Consider the following 21888-nt stretch of genomic DNA (forward strand, 5'->3'; position numbering starts at 1 on the left):
TCAGAATATGTGAATATCTTGTATATCTCCACGCGGCACTTTTTCACTTGCAGATTAAAAACCGTTCCAGTTTAAATCACATTTCCAGCTGTGATTCTCTGCGAATAATATCTGCAGTACGTAGTTTCAAATGATTGTTTGTCTAGGAAACAGGTTCTTGAGGTGCCTGTCGCTTTAAAAAAAACTCAGCCCGAGGTCAGTCACAGAAGTCCCTGTTCATCTCCAGTCTCTCCAGCTCCTCCTCTGTGAGGAGATACTCGTCTACATATGAGTAGAGCTCTTCAGAGGTGGTGGGGTTAACAAAGCGCTCCCGATCCACACCATACTCATCCAGCAGCACCATGGTGAAATATGCTGTAGATATATACAGTGCCTGTCTGTTGCATACAAACACATGAAAACCACATTTAGATTAGAAACACACATGCACAATGGAGAAAATCAGCCAAACATTTTCATTCAGCATAAAGTCACTGTTGTTGCAAAACCTCCTAAGTGTTTTGTCCAAAATTGTCATGTGGCTTTTATTAAAATATGGCCGGGTCTTGAACAGAAAATAGACTGGTCAGTATTTCTCTGCCGAAACTTTATAATCAACATTAAATCCAGATTAATCCCATGTTACTTGATATGCAATGAGAAAGCTTAGAATAGGATTTGATTTTAGCATCTGCAGGATAAAAAAGTAGATGTACTTAATATGTTGACTGCCAGTCATCTGCCAGTATGACTTCCATGTAGGTCTATAAATACAATGGTTAATTAAGCAGTATTTAACATGTAGAGTTTACAATAGATGCTTACCTGAGACCCTCTATGACTTCAGGATCTAGTCGTTGTTCTTTGATGCGGCCCACTGCACGAGGTGAAGTTCCTAACAGCTCGATCACCGTCACATGTCGCAGATCCAGACCACACTCAGCTTTCTGTGTCAGAACATTCCCACCATCATATAGTTATGCAGTCTAATGACTGTAATTGCTCTCCTTATTTAAGAATTTTTCGTTAGTCAAACAAGTTAAGTACCTGCAGCATAATATTCTGATGTCTGTACTTCTGGTTAGCGTTGTCAGGAGTAGACACAACAAGAAGCCTTCTCTTTTCATAAAACTGGTCAAGCAGAGCACCAGCTGACCTGACGTCAGTTTTAATTGCCATTACTAAAAGAAAAAGCAAATGTTTGAATTTTATTTACAGTTGAAAAATAAATGAGCATCCTCAACCACGTACTCACATTCACACTTAGCAGCTTCATCAGACCAGCTGCGGCTGAGCTGACAAACACGTGTTGCGAAACCTGTCCTTTCGAAGCCAGGGTCACAATAGTATTCACATACAGCCCCATAATTATTGCCATCAGATGAGCATGTCAGATAGCCATGCATAGGTGACTTTAGCTTTGGGCATCGTCTCACTGAAAGAAAGAAAGAACATTTTTGTTTTTAAGGAATATAAAACACTGTATAGTACAACTGACTGGAACTAGAGAAGGAAGCTAAAACCTCAAGTGACGTTAATAATGTTGGTTACAGTTAAAGGCATGCATTCTGTAATAATTTGCTCACGGTTTTATTTCTGTTAAACACACAAGATATTTTAGTCCATTTAATGAAACTAAGTCAGTGGGGTCCGATATTTATGTTCCACAGAAATCTATAATAATGACGGCGAGTAAATGATGCGGTTTTCACTTTAACACGTCGAAGCAGAAGGAAATCAAAATTGTATACTGGCTTCACCTTCAACATGCACTGTAAACTTGCATGTGGCTGTGTTTCGAGCCTGGTCAGACACTTTATATCGAATTATATGCATTCCTTCAGGAAAATCAGATCCAGACTCCAGTCCATTTCTCAAGACCCTGATAATGGATGACAAAAATACAGTTTACAGGTTGTATCTTGAAGACCGAAAGAAATTGATAGCTTTTATGAAATGTGATGCACATACTGAAGTGCTCCGTCAGCGGTGTCTTTAGCGACAGGCCGCTCCCATGAAACCATTGCAGTTATTTTTCCTGGTTCTGCTACCTTCACTCTGGATAAAGGACATTTCAGTTTGGGGGGGTCATGATCTGAAACAATGCAATTTTTATTTAATGTTACAATGTCTTCTGATTTAAAAATGACATAATGGCATCTTCAATTAGATTAAACTAGATTTCTAAATGTACCTGCACAAGTTGGTTCTGTGCCACTCCATGTTCCCTCTTCTTGGCACATCCGGTAGCGATCTCCCTCAATCTGGTAGCCTTCATAGCAGGTGTAGTCACACCTGGAGTCTACCACAAAACCGCGGGTGCAACTGTACATACCGTGGTCAATCAGAGGCAGAACATGGCAGCGTATCCCTAAGATTCAGACATAATATAAACACATGGTTTAAGTACGGTACAATGCAGCACCTGCCAAATGCATGTTAGTTATTTGACGCAATTATGACACCTTTTTAAGCGCACTTACTGCGACAAACAGCGGACCCAGACCAGCGGCGGTTAGGCATGCACTGCACAGATGATCGGCCCAGCCGTTTATATCCTCGAACACAGGACAGCAAACAGCGAGTTCCAAGCGAGCCTCGATGGTGCCCGCCTCGAGGAGAAGAACAGGACACTTCCCCATTGGACAGCTTAAGTACATGGCACCACTGTGGATCTGATGGCAAAAATAGTTTTTAAAGTAACTGTAACATGGTGACACTTTCCAATACTGTTTCTTTCTTACTGAATAACTATGGAAGAACTAACAGGTAATTATTAATGAATACTTCCTTTTAGTTAACATAACTCACTCGTAACTACTAATCAGTATGTAGTATAATATTATAACAGTGTTAAGTAACGCTTAGCTCAGTGCAACGGTATTGCAGGGGGGCCGCCAGTTATTATCAATAGAAATAATAATATTGCTAATGTATGTAAAAATGTGTAGTAATAATTAAATATCATAATTAATTAAATAACAAAAAATAATAATAAACTGTTACTATGCGTTTACCCGTTTATTCAATAAAGACAGTTAAAAGTCATGCTTCTGAGTACTCAGTTACTAACCCGACACAAATAACAGGTTCATTTAAATTTTTTTGCAGTGGGCCACGGAAACATATGTGTTTGGTTGTGTGGGCTGTGAGTTAAAAAAGGTTGGGAACCACTGGCTTAGCTAATCAATAACTAATGTATTCGGTCATACCTCCTGAATGAATGGATAATTCTTTAATATTTACTAATGGGTTACCTGTATTTTTACTTTCCCTCAGTCCCTGCCTTGCATACAAGAATTTAATTATTTGTATATGCTGTATATAAAATATAAAAACTAAGGTAAGTTATTGCAAGGCACTGGAGTGGTACTGGGGTTTCTATCATAAACTGATTTCTTACAAAAAATTCATTACACAGGCAAAACCTCTATGAAATGTATTGCATTTTTTAATATTGCATTTTTTATAGTACCACTATTACTACTATTAACATTTATATGAAAGGGTCACAACTCAATGTAATTGTGTATGACTGTTCATTAGTAGTTGTTATTTTTCTTGAAACTTAACTAGTAGATAATATTAGTTACTCAGGCTGTATGACAGAATACATTTAGTTATTAATTAACTTTTACTGAATAATTAAGTTCTGCACTAATTCCTTATTAGTTATGCAGTAATTAAGAAACTATTCTAAAGTGTTACCGTGTAGCATTTCACATATATTTATTTTGTATAATAAATGCACATATTTACGTTTGTAGTCCAACTGAGGGGTGTAGTAAGTCTCGTCCTCATGAACTTCATTGGTGTCATGGTAAGACGCTGAGCCTAAGAGCAAACATAATGAAACCTGAAGCTTTGATGTCAGAAAAAAAGTCTTTTAAAAGTCATTTTCCAAAAAGGCTGAGTCAAAATATTGGCCAGCACATCATAGCAGCAAATCAGCTGCATCATTAGTATCCTGCAGCCTCAGCAGTAAAGAAAAATATCCCCAACCACCCGTTTTTGTTTCCAAGCAGCACAACCACCATCATCATTCTTTCCACTCACTTTTCCCCGGTTTTACATATATAAACCTTTCAAACTTATTGTTTAGAACCGTGGGCCTTCCCTAAAATGTAAGGATAATCAAGAAAACTTTTTTGAAAAGATTCCTAAAGTAAGCTTCGAAACGCTGTACAGAATGAAATGTAGGACAGAACTGTTTTAACCAATGCCAGCATCACGTTTGCCAAAAGGTGATGCTCTTTTGCACACAGAAAAAACTGAAGATCGAGCCATGTCAGGCTTTGTCCAGGTTTACTGGATTAGGATCTTTGAAAATCTTATCAGGAGGAGTTTCTATTAAATATATTGTAGAGGCTCAGTGTTATTTTAGTACTTTTCCATGCATGAGGGGAAAAAAAGCTTTACATTTCAATCATTTTCTAAGCTGAAGTTCACCTAACACTGGCAGCTGATCGCCTGTCTGGGGTTTTTCCTTCATCTGCAGTCATGCTGGGCTAGAATCCAGTGACTGTACATAGAACAAGCAGCTACTGACAAATGGATGGGCACTTATCGAGTCGCAAAGCATATTCTTACAACACTGCCTTCAAAGTAAAAGACCGAGACATGTCTGAGCACAAGAATTTCTAAATCTAAGCCAATGATATGAAAAGAGGATAACACTATGCGAAGATGTTGCCAGGCCTAGAGGGATCCCGATTTAAATATCAATCCAATTCGAATTTAAAAACTGTTTGTAGGGTCAGGTTGGAGCCTATCCCAGAGTCTCGGCTTTAGGCAAGGAAACGCCGTGGAAAGATGGACAGACTTCAGATACGTTTATTTAAATAATATAAATGCAGAATTCGTACTGATGGAGACTGACCGCAGCTGTCTACAGAGTTGTAACATACCAAGACTGTGACTCAACATTTGTCAATACCCACACTGCTGTAGTACCTGGAAAACATTATGTAGCTCTCCTCAGGGGAAAACTTTCCAATTTGCGCGAGGAAAATGTTGTTCTCATTTTCACCAACTATTTGGAACCGTGCAGAAAGTCAAACCACTTTACTCTTTCAATCACGCCAAATCTGTAAATTCTTACGAGCGATGCGCGGCGAGATGTTACTGCTTGTTGGTTTGTTCGGCCTTTGATTTCAAACGTGACACAGGTGAAGTTGTTCCTTTTAGAAGGTCAAATTAGGGCTCTGTCGCAGATGGCGAGCTCACACTCAGTCATTTACTGGGTCACTGGGTTATAATTACAACGGTTTAGATGGCACGCATGGACGTCATTCATCAAACAGTGAACATGCTAATAATGTCTTTGGATGCATTAAACGCTTAATGGATGAAACGGTGCATGTTTATGTCTGTGAAAGTACTGGCCAAATCTACGTGACTTATTCCCCTGGAGTCTGAATCATTTGTGAATCAGAACCTTCCGCGACTAAAGCGCGCGACTGAATGACAGTTGGGTTTAGAGAAACAAAAGGAGCGCGACTAAAACGAACGTTTAAACGGTTAGCCTCTCACTTTAGCCTGCTTGTTATAATTTATATTCACTCCATTCCTAAAAGCTAAAATAAAATCTCCATTTCTCCACTAAGAGCCGTAACTTCAGCAAACACAGCTGAAAGCTTTGCACTCGGCTTTAGAAAAATTACTTTGCACCGTTCAAACCAGAGACGATTACAGCTTCATAGAAAGGGAATATAAAGACCTCTTACCCTCGGCGTAATCTCCCAGAGACTGACAAATGATGCACGACTCCACAAAAAGAAAAAGAAAAATCTGATCATTGCATTAGCTGTCAAGCTGTCAATTGTTTTTTTTTTTTTTTTGTTTTTTCAATTTAAAATATATTGTACTATTTCCAAAGTAATGGGTCGGATAACAAATTCCTTACAGAGCTCAGTCCCAAGCAGTGAATCCCACGCAGCCTTCAAACGACTGTTGTCTCTACATTATCTCAGCACAAATTTCTTCCACTAGTCGGATCATGCAACTCTTCTGTGTAATAAGTGCTTGGACGGATGGTGGCACTGCTCTTCCACTATCTTGAAACTCTGGCCAAGAAAGCAAGCCTATAAGGTATATGAAAATAATCTTTTTTCCCCTACGCTGTAGTTTTAAAATTTGAAAATATTAATTTAAAAAGTGTTTTTTCTCTAAAATGACCATTTTTCTCAGGCTCCGATTTGTGTCGAGTTATTTCACTTTAATAGCAATGAAAATACATATTCATTGTAAAATGACTGAATTTACACATCGGAAGAAAGAAGAAAAATTTACAGAGGGTTTTACCCGAACTCTCTTTTTTGTTTTTATTTATTATTATTTTGTAATTATTTTGCCCGAACTCTTCAGACATACCCTAGTGTTAGCAAGGGAATTCATTTAGACCTATAAGGTAAAATATACACATTTCGTTTTGAAATTTCGTGAATCACAAAATACATCTTATACCGCAGTCTTTAGTCATGCTAGCGGTAATTACTTAAATCCAGTACAGTGGGCTAGTAGCGGCATTCCTCAATGAATCGGTGTTTTAACGAATCTGCTTTGTAGCATAAATAATGTAAACAGGGTGTTCATGCTAAAAAAAACAAACACGCATAGAAAGTGCATTAAACAACTGAAACGCTGCTTCACTCGGCATTAGCAGCATGCCTTACTACGTGGCGGAAGGGGCGGGGTTACCTGGCCATTTCTTGCACTACAGAAAAACGTCTTACAAATGTGAGTTCAGTGCTTAATCTCCATCCACTGTGTGAAATGTGCCACTATTTTAAAGGCTAATGTTAAATCTTATGCGTTGAATAATTCTTCTGTTAAGCGTCAATGTTCCACGTGGCACTGTACACTTTGTATTGACAAAATGTATGTCTTATTTTTTAATGTAATACTGTAGTGTTTGTTATAGATAACTTATCCGTGCACTTCAGATTTTTTTATTATTATTATTTATTTATTTATTTTTCCATTCGATCGCGCGACTATCGGTATGTCCAAATCTGCCTCCATATTGATAGCAACTTCCAACAATCCAATCAATTATTGCAGTACGAAATCCAGCACCGTCCTACATTTTTTACATTTCAGATGCCATTTCACTCGGATATCTCAACTTCCGTTTCATGCCGACTTTAATGCGTCAGTGACCTCCGCCTACTGGCGTAATTCTGTAACCTATAGAAATCTGTCTAATTCAATTCAATTAAGGCAGGGGTGTCCAACTCAATTCATGGAGGGCCGGAGCCCTGCAGAGTTTAGATGCAACCCTAATTAAACACACCTGATCCAACTAATCAAGCACTTCATAGTATATGCGTTTTAGCAGGGCTAAATCTAAACTCTGCAGAGCTCCGGCCCTCCAGAAATTGAGTTGGACACAGTGAATAATAAAAAAATGTATTATTTATCATTCGCAAGATGATGACGGTGCATTTAGTTCCGTGAGGTGTGAACACAGTGCTGTTATGCAAACACTTCTTGTTGTGGTTCCTCCAAGGAATTATTTCACAACGTTGCGTTTTTGTTGCAGGTATGCTATATTTCTTTACAATGCGACAAGTGTTGTAGACAGTTTCCCTTTTTGGATACATTTTGTAGTTGGTAGGACATGCAATACTGCATTATTATTATTATTATTATTATTATTATTTAAACTGTCCGCCCTGCAACGCCCTAAAGACCTCTAACCTAACCAGAACATGACTTAAACATTGTTTAGCTTTTGTTGAGATTATAAACGAAAGCTGGAGTAGTTAATCAATATCTTTTAACTGTACTGGAATTTTATAAGACGTTACGTTATTCATTTTAAGATCGACTAAATATGTCTCTGTCGCTTTAAAACGCGAATTACTCCCGATCCGCCTCTTCCATTTAAGGGCACGTTTACTTTTCTCGGCCGAGAATAAGTCTTCCTGGTTTCACGATATAGTAGTCTGCCTTCCCCTTTAAATGGATTTTTGGACCAATGCAAAAGTTGTGGTCGTAGCGTCAAAATAATTAACGCGATTTCTCGAGGAAGAAGCCGTTAGGAGGGAATCCTTTGTAATTTCGCCGCGTTTCAGCGCATCAGGTAAGAGAGCGCTCCATGTTTAATCCGCCCTCCTTTGCTTTTCTTAAGGAACTGGAAATGACAAGCCTCGAGTCTGTTGTTGGTTAAACACAGCTGTGTTGGAGCTACATAAGCATAAAGCATCAGCCTACAGACGTATTAGCAGGATATTAGGTATGTGGCATACTTTATCGAGACATTTCTTTTAAGGCAGCGATGAAAGCGAAAGATCTGACGTGCAGAGATTACAAGTTTGTCTTGTAAAACGGCAAAACGCTCGAGCTGTGATACTGCAGACTGAAACGACACAGCCGCGTTACTACGCTAAAATTACAAGCCTCGTCCACATATTCAACACATCGAAAACATTTTGTGACGGTTTAGGGTTTGCGTGGTAGGTTGCGCGTTTTATTATGGTGTGTCGTGGATATGGCGAAGAAATACACGGCATGTCTCCATCTTAGACCGCAGAACCATTTGACTGTTTAATTTCGGTTATCTGTTACGTGATTTAGTTATGTGTTGGGAAATTGACGCGTTACGCTATCATGCTGCACTCTGGCTTTTATTGACTTCCAAGACATTAAAGCCACAATTTAATTTAGTTTATATTGTTTTAACTCCCATTAAATACCTGGTATACTATCGAATTATTACTATTTTGTGTGTGTTTTTTTTTTTTTGTATCCTCTCTTTATTCTTTTTGTTTCCACTTTAAAGGTCTTGACCTTTTGACCTTAGATCTGTAATAATCTAATTAAAATCAAACTACAGTGTGACATTTTAATAAACATTTAAAACCCTCATATTATATTGAAATTAGTATTGGTTACCAAATCATTTTTTTTTATTAACATATTTAGTCCCACATACCACGTTCTACATATTCTTCCAAGAAAAGAAAATATTTAGGTAAAGAAAATAGTTTATTTTCAGAATTCGCAGAGAAGTTTCTTTTTTTGGGTGAAGCTCCATGGAAAAGGTTTTTTTTGTTGTTGTTGTTTTCAGGTCCTGTTTTGTTCCCTTTTTGTAAAAAGGGCATCTAGTTGGCTGAAATATCTGGTTATTACAGATTCTGAGTCTGCTCTATAGTAATTCAGTGTAGTCGCACTATAAATATCTTTTAGTATTTTGTTTATTTGGTTTGTTATTTGTGATTTCTTTTCCCACTCAACCCAGTAAACTCGCAAGCGTTCTGTTGAGCTGCTCTGACTCGTCTGCCGGTGTTAAAGCAGGATAACCGGCTGTGGAATGGCTTTGCTGACCTTGCACAGAACGCCATCTATTTCCACCACACCGGTGAGTTTGATTATGCCTGAAGAAAAAGTTCTTTTCTAAACCGCTACAGAAAGACGGTCTGAATGTTTTGTGTGTCAGTTGCAGTTCTCCACACATTCTTTCACCCTACTCCCACTCCCTCCGTGTGTGTCCAGTTACTCTACACCTTTTTTTTTTTCTGTACACAAGTTTATGCATAATTAGGAGGAATGTTTTCTTGGTAGCGCTCCAACCGCTTTCCAAATTTGCTGTGAATCCAAATATGAGAATCCATTTCACGCTGTTCCAAAAAAGGCCCAAGGATTATATGAGAATTCTGCTGAAGAGCCAAAATGCCTGATAACTTTTATGGCTTTTCTTGAGAGTTTTTGGACGATGCCCAGTAATCGTAATCCGTCTCTATTGGTTGATCGGTAGGCTTTGTATATATAACACAAGGTTCCATAATAACCCATGCAAAATATGTATCGTCTTATAAAACGCTATGCTTGGACTATTTTGAGTAAAGTCTAACTGGAGCTTTAACCTAAAACCTCATTGCCCCTCCTCTCCACCCCCTCTCTTCTTTTTCTTCTTGTCTCTGTCTGGACACGTCAGTCACATAACAGGTAATGTTACTGTCTCCTCTTTCATTCCATAGAAGCACTGATAACAGCCTCTTTGGTGTCCTTCTCGCTGTCTTTCTCTCTCACTCGATTTCTTTCTCTCTGTTTATCGTCTTTTAGTATGAGCTTCCTCTGTGTCTTATCATACTGTCACTGCATTAGAGTTGGCAATTTTATCAAAACGCCTTGTCATTGTGTTTTCCGGGTGCCTTTTTTTTTTTTTTTTTTTTTTTTTTTGCCCAGTCAGTCATCTAAGAGTGAGTTATGGGTGAGGGGGGAAAAAAGGCTAAAAAGCCCTTCTCGGGTGCAAGTTTTTTTTTTTTTTTTTAGCCGTTTTGGCAAATAGCACTTACTTGATCCAGAGGAGTCAAGCCGAATCTCCTGGTGTCTGTTTGCAATTAAGTGCATCGCATAATCATTTCACCCACCACCCGTTTTTAACATCACCGTTCTCTGGACGAATCTTAGTTTTATGACGTTGTCTGACTTCTAATTCAATCTTTTTGTAATTAATTTTAATTTCATTTAAGGATGAGCCTATTCCGAGAAGAGGAAGACTTCAAAAAAGGTGATTGCTCGTGATACAGCTTTAATCATGCATGTGTATTTTAGCGTATATAGTGTTTCCTCCAGAAATGCTTAACTGATTAAACTTTTATTTCTGCACACCAGAGAAAGTTTCGCCCTGGTTAAGGGGGCAGTGCTCCTGGTGGAAGAGGAAGAGAGGGAGGGATTACATGAAGAAACCGTACCCTCTCTGCTAGGTCCTAGGCAAGGAGGCCGAGCCTCTGACACTCAACGCAGACATTTGCATGCAATGATTTCGTTACTACGTCCAGAAGACACGGTCAAACTGGTTAGGATTTTCTCAGCTTTCTTACTACAATGCCTTTCTATGTTTAGGGTCTCCAAATTAAACGAGGCCTCTACAAAATGAGTTTTAAAATCACAAATGAATGGGATGGAGATTAATGGATATGAAAATATCTCATGCATATACAGTATTTTGAGATTGATTTAATGGAATTGTACTGTAACTGCCTGTATGTTTTGCATATGCAACCTGACAAGTTCTGCAGTGTGGTTTCTAGAGACACTGTAGTTTGTTCCACCTTGTGTTATGCAGAAATGCCAATAGCTTTGTTTTAACTTTAAGAATAGTTACAGTACAGTTTGCTAGGTAAATATGATTTTAGAACAGCATGCATGGGTGCTATGTTTGAATTATAATAACAAAGTATGTCTTTGTAGTTGCTCTGTAATTTAAAAAATTATTCTAATAAACTCTGTTTGATTTAATTTACAACGTACCTGAAATAATCTTTCTCCCTACCTTAGGCTGTGCGCTTGGAGACAGTGAGCCCAGTTAGAGTGAGGTATTTGCTCGTTGTCAGCACGCTTAACAAAAAACAGGAGAGTCTGCTGCTTGGCATGGACTTCCCAGGGATGAACAGGTAGCACGTCTTTATAAACTAAACTCATCATTAACAGCTTTTATTTCAGAACAGATTAATCTAGAAATATTAATATTATATGTACATATTAAATAATTGTATCTATTGTTTTATAGACTAAATACCGTTGCTTTGTTTTTTTTTTTTTTTTTTTTTTTTTAAAGCTCTGTTCACAAACACAACTGAATCAAAGGAGAGTTTTTATTTTTAGCATTCTACTTTTTTGGAAATGGAATGTGCAGATATTTTACAAATGCGGTGCCCATGTTTTAAAGGGATAGTTCAGCTAAAATTTACATTTGTCATCATGCTATTTTGCTTTTTTTTTTTTTTTTTCTTGCTCATTTTTAAACTCTGCAATACTTTATTTCTTCTGTGTTATTTAGCCATTGTGTATGTACAAAAAAAATTCTGAGACCTTTATTTAAATGTATTTAAGACGCATGATATAACAATTTTCTATTTGTTTTCATTTGTATATATGTGTGTATGTATGTATGTATGTATGTATGTATGTATATATATATATATATATATATATATATTTTTTTTTTTATTTATTTTGCTAAAGGTTTGTATTGAATGTAATTGCTTAGTATTTCAGTAAGCCTGTCTCTTTTCTCCTCTTCAGTGATCAGTGCACTATTGGACTTGTCTTGCCAGTATGGAGTGACACACAGGTTTACCTCGATGGAGATGGGTAAGAACATAAGACCGAATCATGCTCACCAGACATCGGCTAATCAAATGCAAATAATAGCAGGGAAGGAAAAACGGCAAAATTGTTTGTGTTTGACTTTAGTACAATCTTGATATCGTTATCTTATCAGAATCAGCTCTCGAATGAGCTCCTTTTAATTTACAGACGGCATTAAAAGCATAAGTACAAAGGTTTTGCTTTAAAAAAAAAAAAAAAAAAAGTAAACGCTAAACTAAATATAACTGAACTGAATATAAAATGAAAGTAACCTAGATTTAAAACAATAAAACTGTGCTTGGATTGAATGGAAGTTTCCACTTTATCTGCACAGCTCTGCAGAACTTTAGACACTTTAGACTCAGCCCCAGAGTTCTGCTTTTCTGATGGCATGTTTCACTCGTTCTCTTACAGAGGTTTCAGTGTGACATCTGCAGAAGTGACACGAATCTTTAAGCCTGTGTCCATTCAGACGATGTGGTAAGCGTTAAAGCAGGAAATGCTGAGGAAACACTGAATTTCCTCAACCATCAACGACATGCAGTGTGACTTCGGTCTTGCAGTCTACACTCACTTAAATCTTTGTTTTCAGCTGTAATGCTCTTTTACTATTTGTCTTTATTCTGATCGTTAGTCAGTTACACGTGCCCTGTTAGACATCTGCCTAAAGCCTCCAAGTTAGCTCTGTGACTTGTAAACGTGTTTGTGGTTTGTCGATTTGCTTGTTCACAGCACTCTCTTATTTGTCACTCTCATTTTGCTCAAGGTCAGTGTTGCAGGCGCTGCATGGCTGCTGCGAACGGGCTGTACGTGGGGCCGTCATACCAGGCTGCGGGATGGAGTGGGCACAACATTACAGAGAGAATGTGGAATCTGACCAGCACTGCCTTAATGAATGGGCAGCCATGACTGGCCTGGAGTCGGTCAGGAGGGATACCGGAGCACGTTCATCGTCAAATCGGGAGTCAGTGGAGAAGGAGATCAAAGCCCAGCTTCGAGAGATCATGAGAACTGAGGACTTGGAAAACATTACCTCAAAGCAGGTAAAGTGAAAGAGTACGACTGTAGTCTGCTTTTCAAACAATGTCCCACAGTGCCACCAAACTCTTCCCCCTGGTCACCTGTTGACCGCTTTTCATGATCGTGTCAGTTCCTGCTGGATGAAATAAAATTCCCCACTGTGAGTGTAAATGGGTCATTTAACACAAGCCAGATGGTTGCAAACAAAATTTCATGTTTATATTTTTAGACCATATATGATACACGACATACATAAACACATACACATACTGTACATATACACATGTACATACACATACACGTACGTATATACATGTACATATATACATGCACGCGCACACACACGCATGCATGCATGCATACACACATACTGTGTGTATATATATGTATATGTACATATTCACGCACATGCTTACACATACATGCGTGCGCACACACACACACACACATGCATATACATACATATACACATGCATAATGTACATGCATGCATACACGCACGTGCACACACATATCCGTGCATGCACATAGATGCATATACATGCATATATACATACACATAGATGCATTCATATATAGATATACACATGCATACATTCATATATATATATATATATAAAACAAAAAATCTGGTAGAAAGATATATTATGCAGTTTTTTTTTTTTTTTTTTTTTTTATGATCGGTTAACTTTTTTTTTTTTACATATGTTTGCAACAAGTTGTCTTTTGTTTTTTTTTTTTTTTTTTTTTTTTCCCAGTTGTGGGTTTGCTGGCACTTTGTAAAGCCAGTAGTGCATTTCACAATTTGCATGTTTTTGCAGCTTATTTTCAGTTTGAATAATTTTAAAGGGTCCATATTAAATAAATCCAGTTCACACAAAGTACACTGCATAAATGTATTGAAATGTTTTTATAATCTTCATATTTTCTTCTGTTAATCATTTAAAAGAATAGACTAAATGTATTGTCAAACTGTGAAATCATTTCCAATTTAAATAACTACATTCTGTTGGAAAATATTTTAAAATATAATCTCTGGCAAAGCTGAATTCAGCAGCCATTACTACAGTCTTCAGTGTTACGTGATCTTTCAAAAATCATTCTATATTACTGATTTGCTGTTAAGAAACATTCATAATATTTTGATAAAATGTAATAAATGTTTTTTTACTTTCACTTTGATAAACGAAAAAAATATTTCTTAAAATAAATTGAACAGTAGTGCAAGCCCGTGGGCACACCTTTTTAAAGACACTTCTAGAACTTACTCAAGTTAATGTGTCTGGGCTTGTTGTCTTATCTAGAGAATCTTTGTGGTATGAACATGCAGCAGCATACAGGCAGTCATTAATTTGATGTTTGTAAGCATTGTATATCATACGACCTGCCATTTAATGTGATTTGTTTGCAAAACCCATGATCTTGACATTTCTAGCACCATAGAGTTTTGCTACAGTCATTCTCTCTGTGTGTTTGTAGGTGCGGACATCCCTGGAGTCCAGAATAGGCATAGACATGAAGGACTACAAAGAATATATTGACAATGAGATGATGGTCACCATGGCACAGATGGACAAACCTTCCAGAATCTTGGACTACCTTTACTTGGCAAGTGTTAACATTTATCTTGTCTGCTATGCTGTTGTAAATATTTATAAATTATGCACTACTGCCCTTTTGTTGATATTAATTGCTTCTATTGCCTACCTCATTTGTACGTCGCTTTGGATAAAAGCGTCTGCTAAATGACTAAATGTAAATACACCACCATTTTATTATTTTTTTTTTTTCCAAAAGGGTTCCGAATGGAATGCTGCAAACTTTGAAGAACTGCAGAAGAACAAGTATGCAAACTAAATATAATTGTGATTTTAGAATTATTAAAAATAATTGAATACTTTTAATTTTTATATAAATGTCAAATGTTATCCTTTTAAATTAACATTTTCTGCAGTAGCCAAAAGAGAAACTATTTTTATGGTTTTTGATAGTGTGGGCTACATCCTGAATGTTACCATGGAGATTGACAACTTTTTCCCAGAATCCTTCTCCTATATGAATATTAGAGTTTATGATGTGGAAGCAACCGACCTACTCTCATACTGGAACAACACATACATGTTCATCAGTGAAGCAAGGTGCTCAACTCTCTCTCTCACACACACACACACACTTGGATTTGCTGTCTACCTACACTGACACTTTAATGCATTGGTTTATATTTAAGAATTGCAGAACTATGTGTCCCTATTAAAATGTTGTCTTTGTGCTCTGTAATATATTGTAATATATTGTGCCATTGTTTTGTACTGATGATGAAACAGGAAGAGTGGACAGGCCATACTGGTGCACTGTAAGATGGGCGTCTCTCGCTCTGCCTCCACAGTAATTGCTTACCTGATGAAGCAGCAGGGCTGGACATTAGACCAAGCCCTTAACCACGTGAGAGAAAGACGGCCTATAGTGCAGCCCAATGAAGGTTTCCTCAAACAGCTGCATACGTACAGCGGCATCCTCAGTGCCAGGTGACATGCATTTTCAAAAGGGTGGGATACTAAGTTCGGGGCATTTACACTTGCACAAACAAGCATTCACACAGAAGTACTGACATTTACCCGCTTGTGTAGTATCTCAGTATGTTCAGGTACAGACAAGTCAAGTCTGGCTTATTGTAGTTCAACCATGTGTACAAGAGGGAACTGCATAGCGCAGATACACAAACTCATTTCAACCAGTCATAGTTATGTAAGTTTGGGATCTGGAAAAAATACCTTTTAATATACAGTATGTATATTATATAAAATGTCATTTTATTTCTGTTGACAGCTTTTTAGCATGACATGATCCTTTAGGAATCACCGTTAAATGCTATTAAGTTTTTTTTTTTGTTTTTTTAACACACAATTGAACAAAAATGGCCTAAAAAAAACACACAGAATTAGCTGGATTTTAGTTTTACATCTTTTAAAAAGAACTGTAGTAAGTGCTGAATTTCATTCCAAACGTTGCATTGTGCCATGCAGTAAACAGCGCCACAGCGCCCTCTGGCGGAGGAAGTCCAAGTCGGAAGTGCGCCAGCCATCTGTTCACAACGAAGCAGCCACAGGGAGTGAACATGAACAGAAAGAGGAAGACTCCGAGAGCCCAGAAGACGAAAGCAGTAATGAGGAAGAGGAAACAGATGTAAGAAAATGTCGCATAAATTTGATGCGCCTCCATCTCTTTAATTTCCAATTTTTTTTTAACCAAAAAAGTGTTTATTTCTATGCCTCTGTCATTCTCAGGTCTTTGATGAGCAGCTGGGTGAGAGTGTTCTCGACACACCTGGGGCAGACACGGCTTCATCCAACCCGCTTATTACTGTACAAGAAAGTGATAAGGTTAGAGCTCTCGGAGGCTGATCATCTCAATTCATTACGCTTGACCAAAAGGCCTTCCAGATGTTAATGTGGTTTTCTTTACTATTGCACTATCCTGCATCATATTTTCACAATGAAATCCAATACTTGTTTCTACGTCTGGGGCACTGGTTCCCCCAAAAAAAAAAAGGGCACGTTTTTGTCTAGCACGACATGCATTCCCATGGTATGCTTAATCATGTGCATTGCTTTCGAGAACCATTTGTATGAGTGAAGAAGTCTTGATTTATCCCTTAATTACCAGAAAAACTGCCACAAAGACATGGTTCCCAGCTTCCTCTGAGACTGGTTAAATCTATTTATTCAAGTCCGATTTCCACATGTACAGATGATTCTGAAGATAATATTCTATGCCGTAATCCTGATTTCAAGGATATAAATTATGGCCAGTGGCAGAAGAAAATGCAAACGTGACCCAGATGTTTTCTGTATACATGTTTTATACATGATGGAAAGTGTTTTTTTTTTTTTTTTTTTAATCGAATTAAGTTGAGCCTTTTTAGAAAATGAGCTGGATGTAGGATGTCTTTTTAAATAATGGTTTGTATTTTCATGAAACAATTTTCCTAAATGTTTGCAAAACTTTAACCCTAGGTGTCATCCAGCCCCAGCAGAAGCGGCAGGATGGATTTATTCTCTCTTATGCAGTCTATTCAGCTCGACGATGAGGACCGAGGCCTAGATAAAGAGGTGAGGAAAAGAAAGTCTCGGATGGAATGCAAAACTGATGGATAGGTGTATTAAGAATCAAGTGCAAAAAAGCGTTAACTGAACTCCTCTTTAGATCGCTGTCTGTCAGAGACTTTCCCACGCGCAGCGAAGGCAGAGTCACGGAAAAAGAGGCTTGACTTATCAGAGAGCGCATGTTGATGTTTCTCCTGAACCAAGCGGCAGACGGTCACAGAACACAAACCAGGATGAAGCTGGTCTCTGAAGCACTTTAACTAAGGGGTCGTGGTAAGAAATATGGAGAAAGACGAATATTAAAAGTGAAAAGGTGAGGAAAAAACACGCATGGTGATGCTAAAATAAGAGACACTCTTGCACAAGTCTTATCCTTCTGATTGTATCATTCCAAGTTGTAATACAATTAAAATTAGGGAATTTATTCATATAGCATATTAAGGCTCATTTAGGTAATTTTTCACGGAGGCGACACATTAAAGCACATATAAATCTTTCCCTCACCTCTCCATCTAGCTCAAAACTTTGGTCCGTTTAGGTGGATTTTTAACAAAACTCAGCCACTGTCAAGCGAGTATTGATAAAGGAACCGTTTTCCTCAAAGCATTATCATTCAAAATGTCACATTGTGCCTTTTTGAAATCTCTGTATCCTTTTGCACCTTCGTACTGAGCCATAAAATTCAGTTTACTTCAGATTTTAATATGGTATTATAGTATGAGTGGAGTATTTCTCTATGGCTGTTATCTCTCATGTCATTATACAGAAAAATGAACTATTCCTCTTGATAGCGTTTTCATGTTGTTTTTAATAAATGAATAAGAGTGCGATTCACTCATTTTAGGAGTCCTATGCAATAAATCTACTTTTATAGCTGTTTCTTCTCCATGAATGTGAAGCTTTATGCTGCCTTTGTGGAGATCAGTGGGTGAAAAAGTGTAGAGAAAGCAATCGAGGATTTAAACACTTCATGTATATTACCAGTCCAAACTTTGGGGTCAGTAAGAAATCTGTGCTTTTTATTTAACAAGGCTGCAAATTAATTGAAAGTGGCATTTGTAAGGTTTCAAATTAGTGCCCGTTTCTTAACTACTGTATTGATAATAAGAAATGTTTTTGAGCACCAAATCGGCATATTGCAATTTCTAAAACTCATGTGACACTAAACACTGGAATATTGGCTGCTGAAAATTCAGCTATGGCATTTCAGAACTAAATTACTTATGTATTTAACTACAAACCCAGTTATTTTAAATTTCTTTATTATTATTTTACATTACTGTTTTTACTGTATTCCTTTTTTTTTCAAATTAATGCAGCCTTGGTAAACATAAGAGACTTCAAAAACAAAATCTTACTGACTCCGAACATATGAATGGTAGTTTCTAGCATCATGCATGATGTTACATCATGTTTATCACTTGAGAGCTCTTTTCATGTCTTTTTAAATTAAGCAGATTGTTTAATGTTTTTAACCTGTTCAGTATGCAGGAAACAACCTGAGAAGAAGCATTAGTATTTTCCTAAAAAAAAAAAAAAAAAAAAAAAAAAAATGTGCCAGTTACGTCTCTGCTGTCTTCAATCATTGTGCATGATGGTTCAGTGCCTTTAGCTGATAGAGGTGGACCAAAATAACTACATTTGTTGGTTTTAATATTCATGCATTTAAAACTAACGCAACTAACTCCTAATACACGTGTCCTTAGCCCTAGGGGTGGCTGATTTGTGTCTTTGCATGATGTCTCACGTATCAGACTGTATGCATGCTGTTTGTACTGTACGTCTTTTGTGAAGCATGAGTCTTTTATGTAAAGTATTTACTATCTGCTGTAAAACATTTGTTGAAATGTGTATATTGTCATTGCACAAAGTGCCAACGTTGTGAAACCAAAGTTATGTTGTGGAATGTTCCTAGTATTGAGGCACCACTGGTTTTGCAATTATTTTCCATGAGAATGTCTTAAGTTATGTGTATTAGCGATTAGATGATGACTTGCAGCCTTTAAAGTGCTGATTTTCCTCACCTGATGTATAATGTGCCATGCCTTATCCACTTCAAAAAGTGATACATTTTATTCTGATGTAAATCGCATTTCCATTGTTGGTATCAGGTGGCGTTAAATATCAAGTCAAGGTTGCTGTTGCTTTTTACTATTTATGACTGATCCGAACATGTATCTTTTTAATTTGATATACAAAGTTGTCTGTACTATTAAAATGAATTTATAATGGGGGCTTGAGAAAAATCTAATGGAAACACTCATTGATTGTTTCTGTGTGATAGATTGTTGCAGATATTCCTCTTTTTATTATGCTACTGTAAAATTTTGTATATGTGAAAATTCTTAGTGCTTTATATTACTTGATGTGTCTTTACTAAAATTATGAATACAGCAACTAAGCTGTATACAGCAAGACTAAATTATTTGGCCAAATAAATGGCATATATTGCAGCTAAGCAGTAATGTATGTGCTGATTGCAAATCAAGCCAATACAACTATCAATCCTGAAATATGAGAATTTTTTTTAGTTCAACAGATTAAACATATTTAACATTTAAAAATGTGTATTTTAGTAAAGCACCAATGCTGGGCCACTACTGTTCAAATGTGTTGGATCAGTTAAGATTTTTTTTTAAATGGTCTTTCTAACAAAGTTTAAACTTTACTGTAAAATGATCCTTCATATATCATTCAAATATGCCAATTTGTTTTTTAAGTAACATTTCTTAATGAAAATAGTCTTGCTAATATTTTTGTGGAAACCACAAACTTTAAATAAAAGCTAAAAGCTTTTTGCATCTATATTTTCCCCATTACAAATGTATATGCTCTCACTTTTAATAAATTAAAAAAAAACAATACTGACCTATTTTTTTGCGCAGTAGTGTCATTTGCCCTTTTTGTATTTTGCCCTTTGACTAAAACACATCAGTTCTTAAAACTCTACAAATACTTTTAAAAAGTAGCTGAAATATGTTTTATATTTGCAAAAATCACTGCATAATTTTAATGTCAAAGCAACGATTTATATACCAATAATCAAATTACTATAATGTGTTAAGGACCCTTCCGTTAGTGATAATATTTACATTTACAGACAAACACCACATTTCAGAACAGTAATAATAATAAAAAAAAAAAAAAAAAGAGAGGTTGCAACTTAAATGAATTTTCTTCTTTGTTCACCAAGCACGACACCACCTTCTTTCATGGCTGACCAGAATGTCTGATTCTGCAGTGAGCAAAACAATGGCACGAGTTAGACATTTTCACCATTGATGTATAATAAAGCATTTAAAAAAAAAAACTCACCGACTCTGATCGAAATTTCCACGGTACCTCTCGATAAACAATGCGTGTGATGCCCGCTTCACAACACCGTTGAGCAAGCACCTCACCTACGGCACGGCAGGCTGCTACTGAGCACGTGGAGCCCAGCTCGCGCTTCAATGCCCACTCCTTCGTGGAGCAGGACACCACTGGATCTCCCGAGTCAGGCGAGTACACCTCGGCTGTGATGTGATGCTGCGTGCGCCTGAACACCAACCTGAGGGAGGAACGGTACAAAACAGCACCAGTTTAATATTCATGTAGAAGCGTACGTCGATCTGGAAAGGGCATTAAAAAAAAGCTGCTATTCGAGCAATACTTTGTGGACTTTTTTTATTATTCACATCTAGCTCAGGTCCTTGGAATGCTTACACACCTGTGATAAAACTTTCTGGAGGGCCACACCGTAGCCCAGCCTCGATCCTTCACTGCCAGGGCCATCTGTTCCAGGTTTCTTGGGTTTCGGTTAACAAATGTTTTATTGATGTCTTCATTAACACTGATGACTGGTTCTGGCTCAGGTGCTGTCTGACTGTATTTCCGAGCTGGTGGGATGAGACACATCAACATTATTATTTATAAATTAAATATTCATATTCCTTGAGAGGTTTAAACCACATGATGCTATTGTATTTGTGTTAAAATTCTAATCGAGTCTCTAAATTTAATTGCAGAGTATTTGAGTTTATTATTCTGGATATATTTTATACACGCGCTCTCTCTCGTATGGGAGAAGAATTACCCCTTTTAATTTCATCTATACTCTCTTGTACATTTAAAATTAAATAAAATGGGGTGATTCTTGAAATACTTGTAATGTAAAATAAGGATTTTTTTATGGACGCACTCTGGGATGAATACAGAAAAAGACAATAATATTAAACCAGTGGTTTTCTTTACGTCCAGAACGGACTGCTCTCTGAGATTCGATAGAACAAACAAAAAGATACTCATTATAGAGAGTAAATAGCGTACCTGCAAATCTACAGCTTTAAACTCGTTCTGTGTCGCCAGTCTTAATGTAAACACGTGCAGCAGAGAGTAAATTGATATAAAGAGTACGGTTCTGTTACTTACATGATTGACAATGAACCCACGCCGCTGCAGCCGTCGATCTCTGACATTGACCCAGTAGCGTGCGAACACCGCGACAAACATCACTGAACAAAGCCATTTGACCGCTGTATAAAATACCTTTAATTCTGGTGACAACTTCAAGCTGCTGTTTCTGTACAAACAGAGACGGCGTGACCTTTCGTAAAATACTAACGACTCGCCTACTTTCTAGTGTGCAGCCATTTTGATGTCACACTAAATCGGTTCCGTGTTTCCGAGGAAAGGTTTGGAGTTCACA

The 21888-nt window shown here is 37.3% G+C and overlaps 3 protein-coding genes across 5 annotated transcripts; 1 reads left to right on the plus strand and 2 right to left on the minus strand.

The window, feature by feature from the left end:
• Positions 1–108: 108 nt before the first annotated feature.
• Positions 109–6375, minus strand: srpx2 (sushi-repeat containing protein X-linked 2). The gene is made up of 11 exons (XM_043256937.1): positions 6352–6375; positions 5706–5769; positions 3739–3813; positions 2463–2654; positions 2174–2350; positions 1951–2074; positions 1740–1861; positions 1235–1414; positions 1027–1160; positions 805–926; positions 109–377 (listed from the first exon to the last, which is right to left on the minus strand). The coding sequence occupies exons 1-11, from the start codon at positions 6373–6375 to the stop codon at positions 197–199; spliced, it is 1395 nt and encodes a 464-aa protein (XP_043112872.1). The 3' UTR covers positions 109–196.
• A 970-nt stretch (positions 6376–7345) lies between these two features.
• Positions 7346–19464, plus strand: si:ch211-203d1.3 (protein phosphatase Slingshot homolog 3). 3 transcript variants are annotated; one of them, XM_043257033.1, is made up of 17 exons: positions 7346–7522; positions 8114–8218; positions 9224–9343; positions 10458–10495; positions 10600–10783; positions 11266–11381; positions 12013–12081; positions 12493–12558; positions 12845–13121; positions 14578–14706; positions 14896–14942; positions 15090–15236; positions 15423–15623; positions 16122–16281; positions 16383–16478; positions 17112–17207; positions 17302–19464. In XM_043257033.1, the coding sequence occupies exons 3-17, from the start codon at positions 9296–9298 to the stop codon at positions 17449–17451; spliced, it is 1824 nt and encodes a 607-aa protein (XP_043112968.1). In that variant the 5' UTR covers positions 7346–7522; positions 8114–8218; positions 9224–9295; the 3' UTR covers positions 17452–19464. The 3 variants fall into 3 exon arrangements, with proteins under 3 accessions (XP_043112968.1, XP_043112966.1, XP_043112967.1); XM_043257031.1 differs by lacking the exon at positions 7346–7522 and having other exon boundaries at positions 7895–8218; XM_043257032.1 differs by lacking the exons at positions 7346–7522; positions 8114–8218 and adding an exon at positions 7895–8065.
• Positions 19465–20180: 716 nt separating this feature from the next.
• mrpl18 (mitochondrial ribosomal protein L18) lies at positions 20181–21857 on the minus strand. Its single transcript, XM_043257034.1, has 4 exons — positions 21612–21857; positions 20911–21079; positions 20517–20751; positions 20181–20436 (listed from the first exon to the last, which is right to left on the minus strand). The coding sequence occupies exons 1-4, from the start codon at positions 21706–21708 to the stop codon at positions 20365–20367; spliced, it is 573 nt and encodes a 190-aa protein (XP_043112969.1). The 5' UTR covers positions 21709–21857; the 3' UTR covers positions 20181–20364.
• Between the last annotated feature and the right edge of the window lie 31 nt (positions 21858–21888).

Source organism: Puntigrus tetrazona, chromosome 14 (assembly GCF_018831695.1).
Source record: "Puntigrus tetrazona isolate hp1 chromosome 14, ASM1883169v1, whole genome shotgun sequence".
Classification (NCBI taxonomy): Eukaryota; Metazoa; Chordata; class Actinopteri; order Cypriniformes; family Cyprinidae; genus Puntigrus; species Puntigrus tetrazona.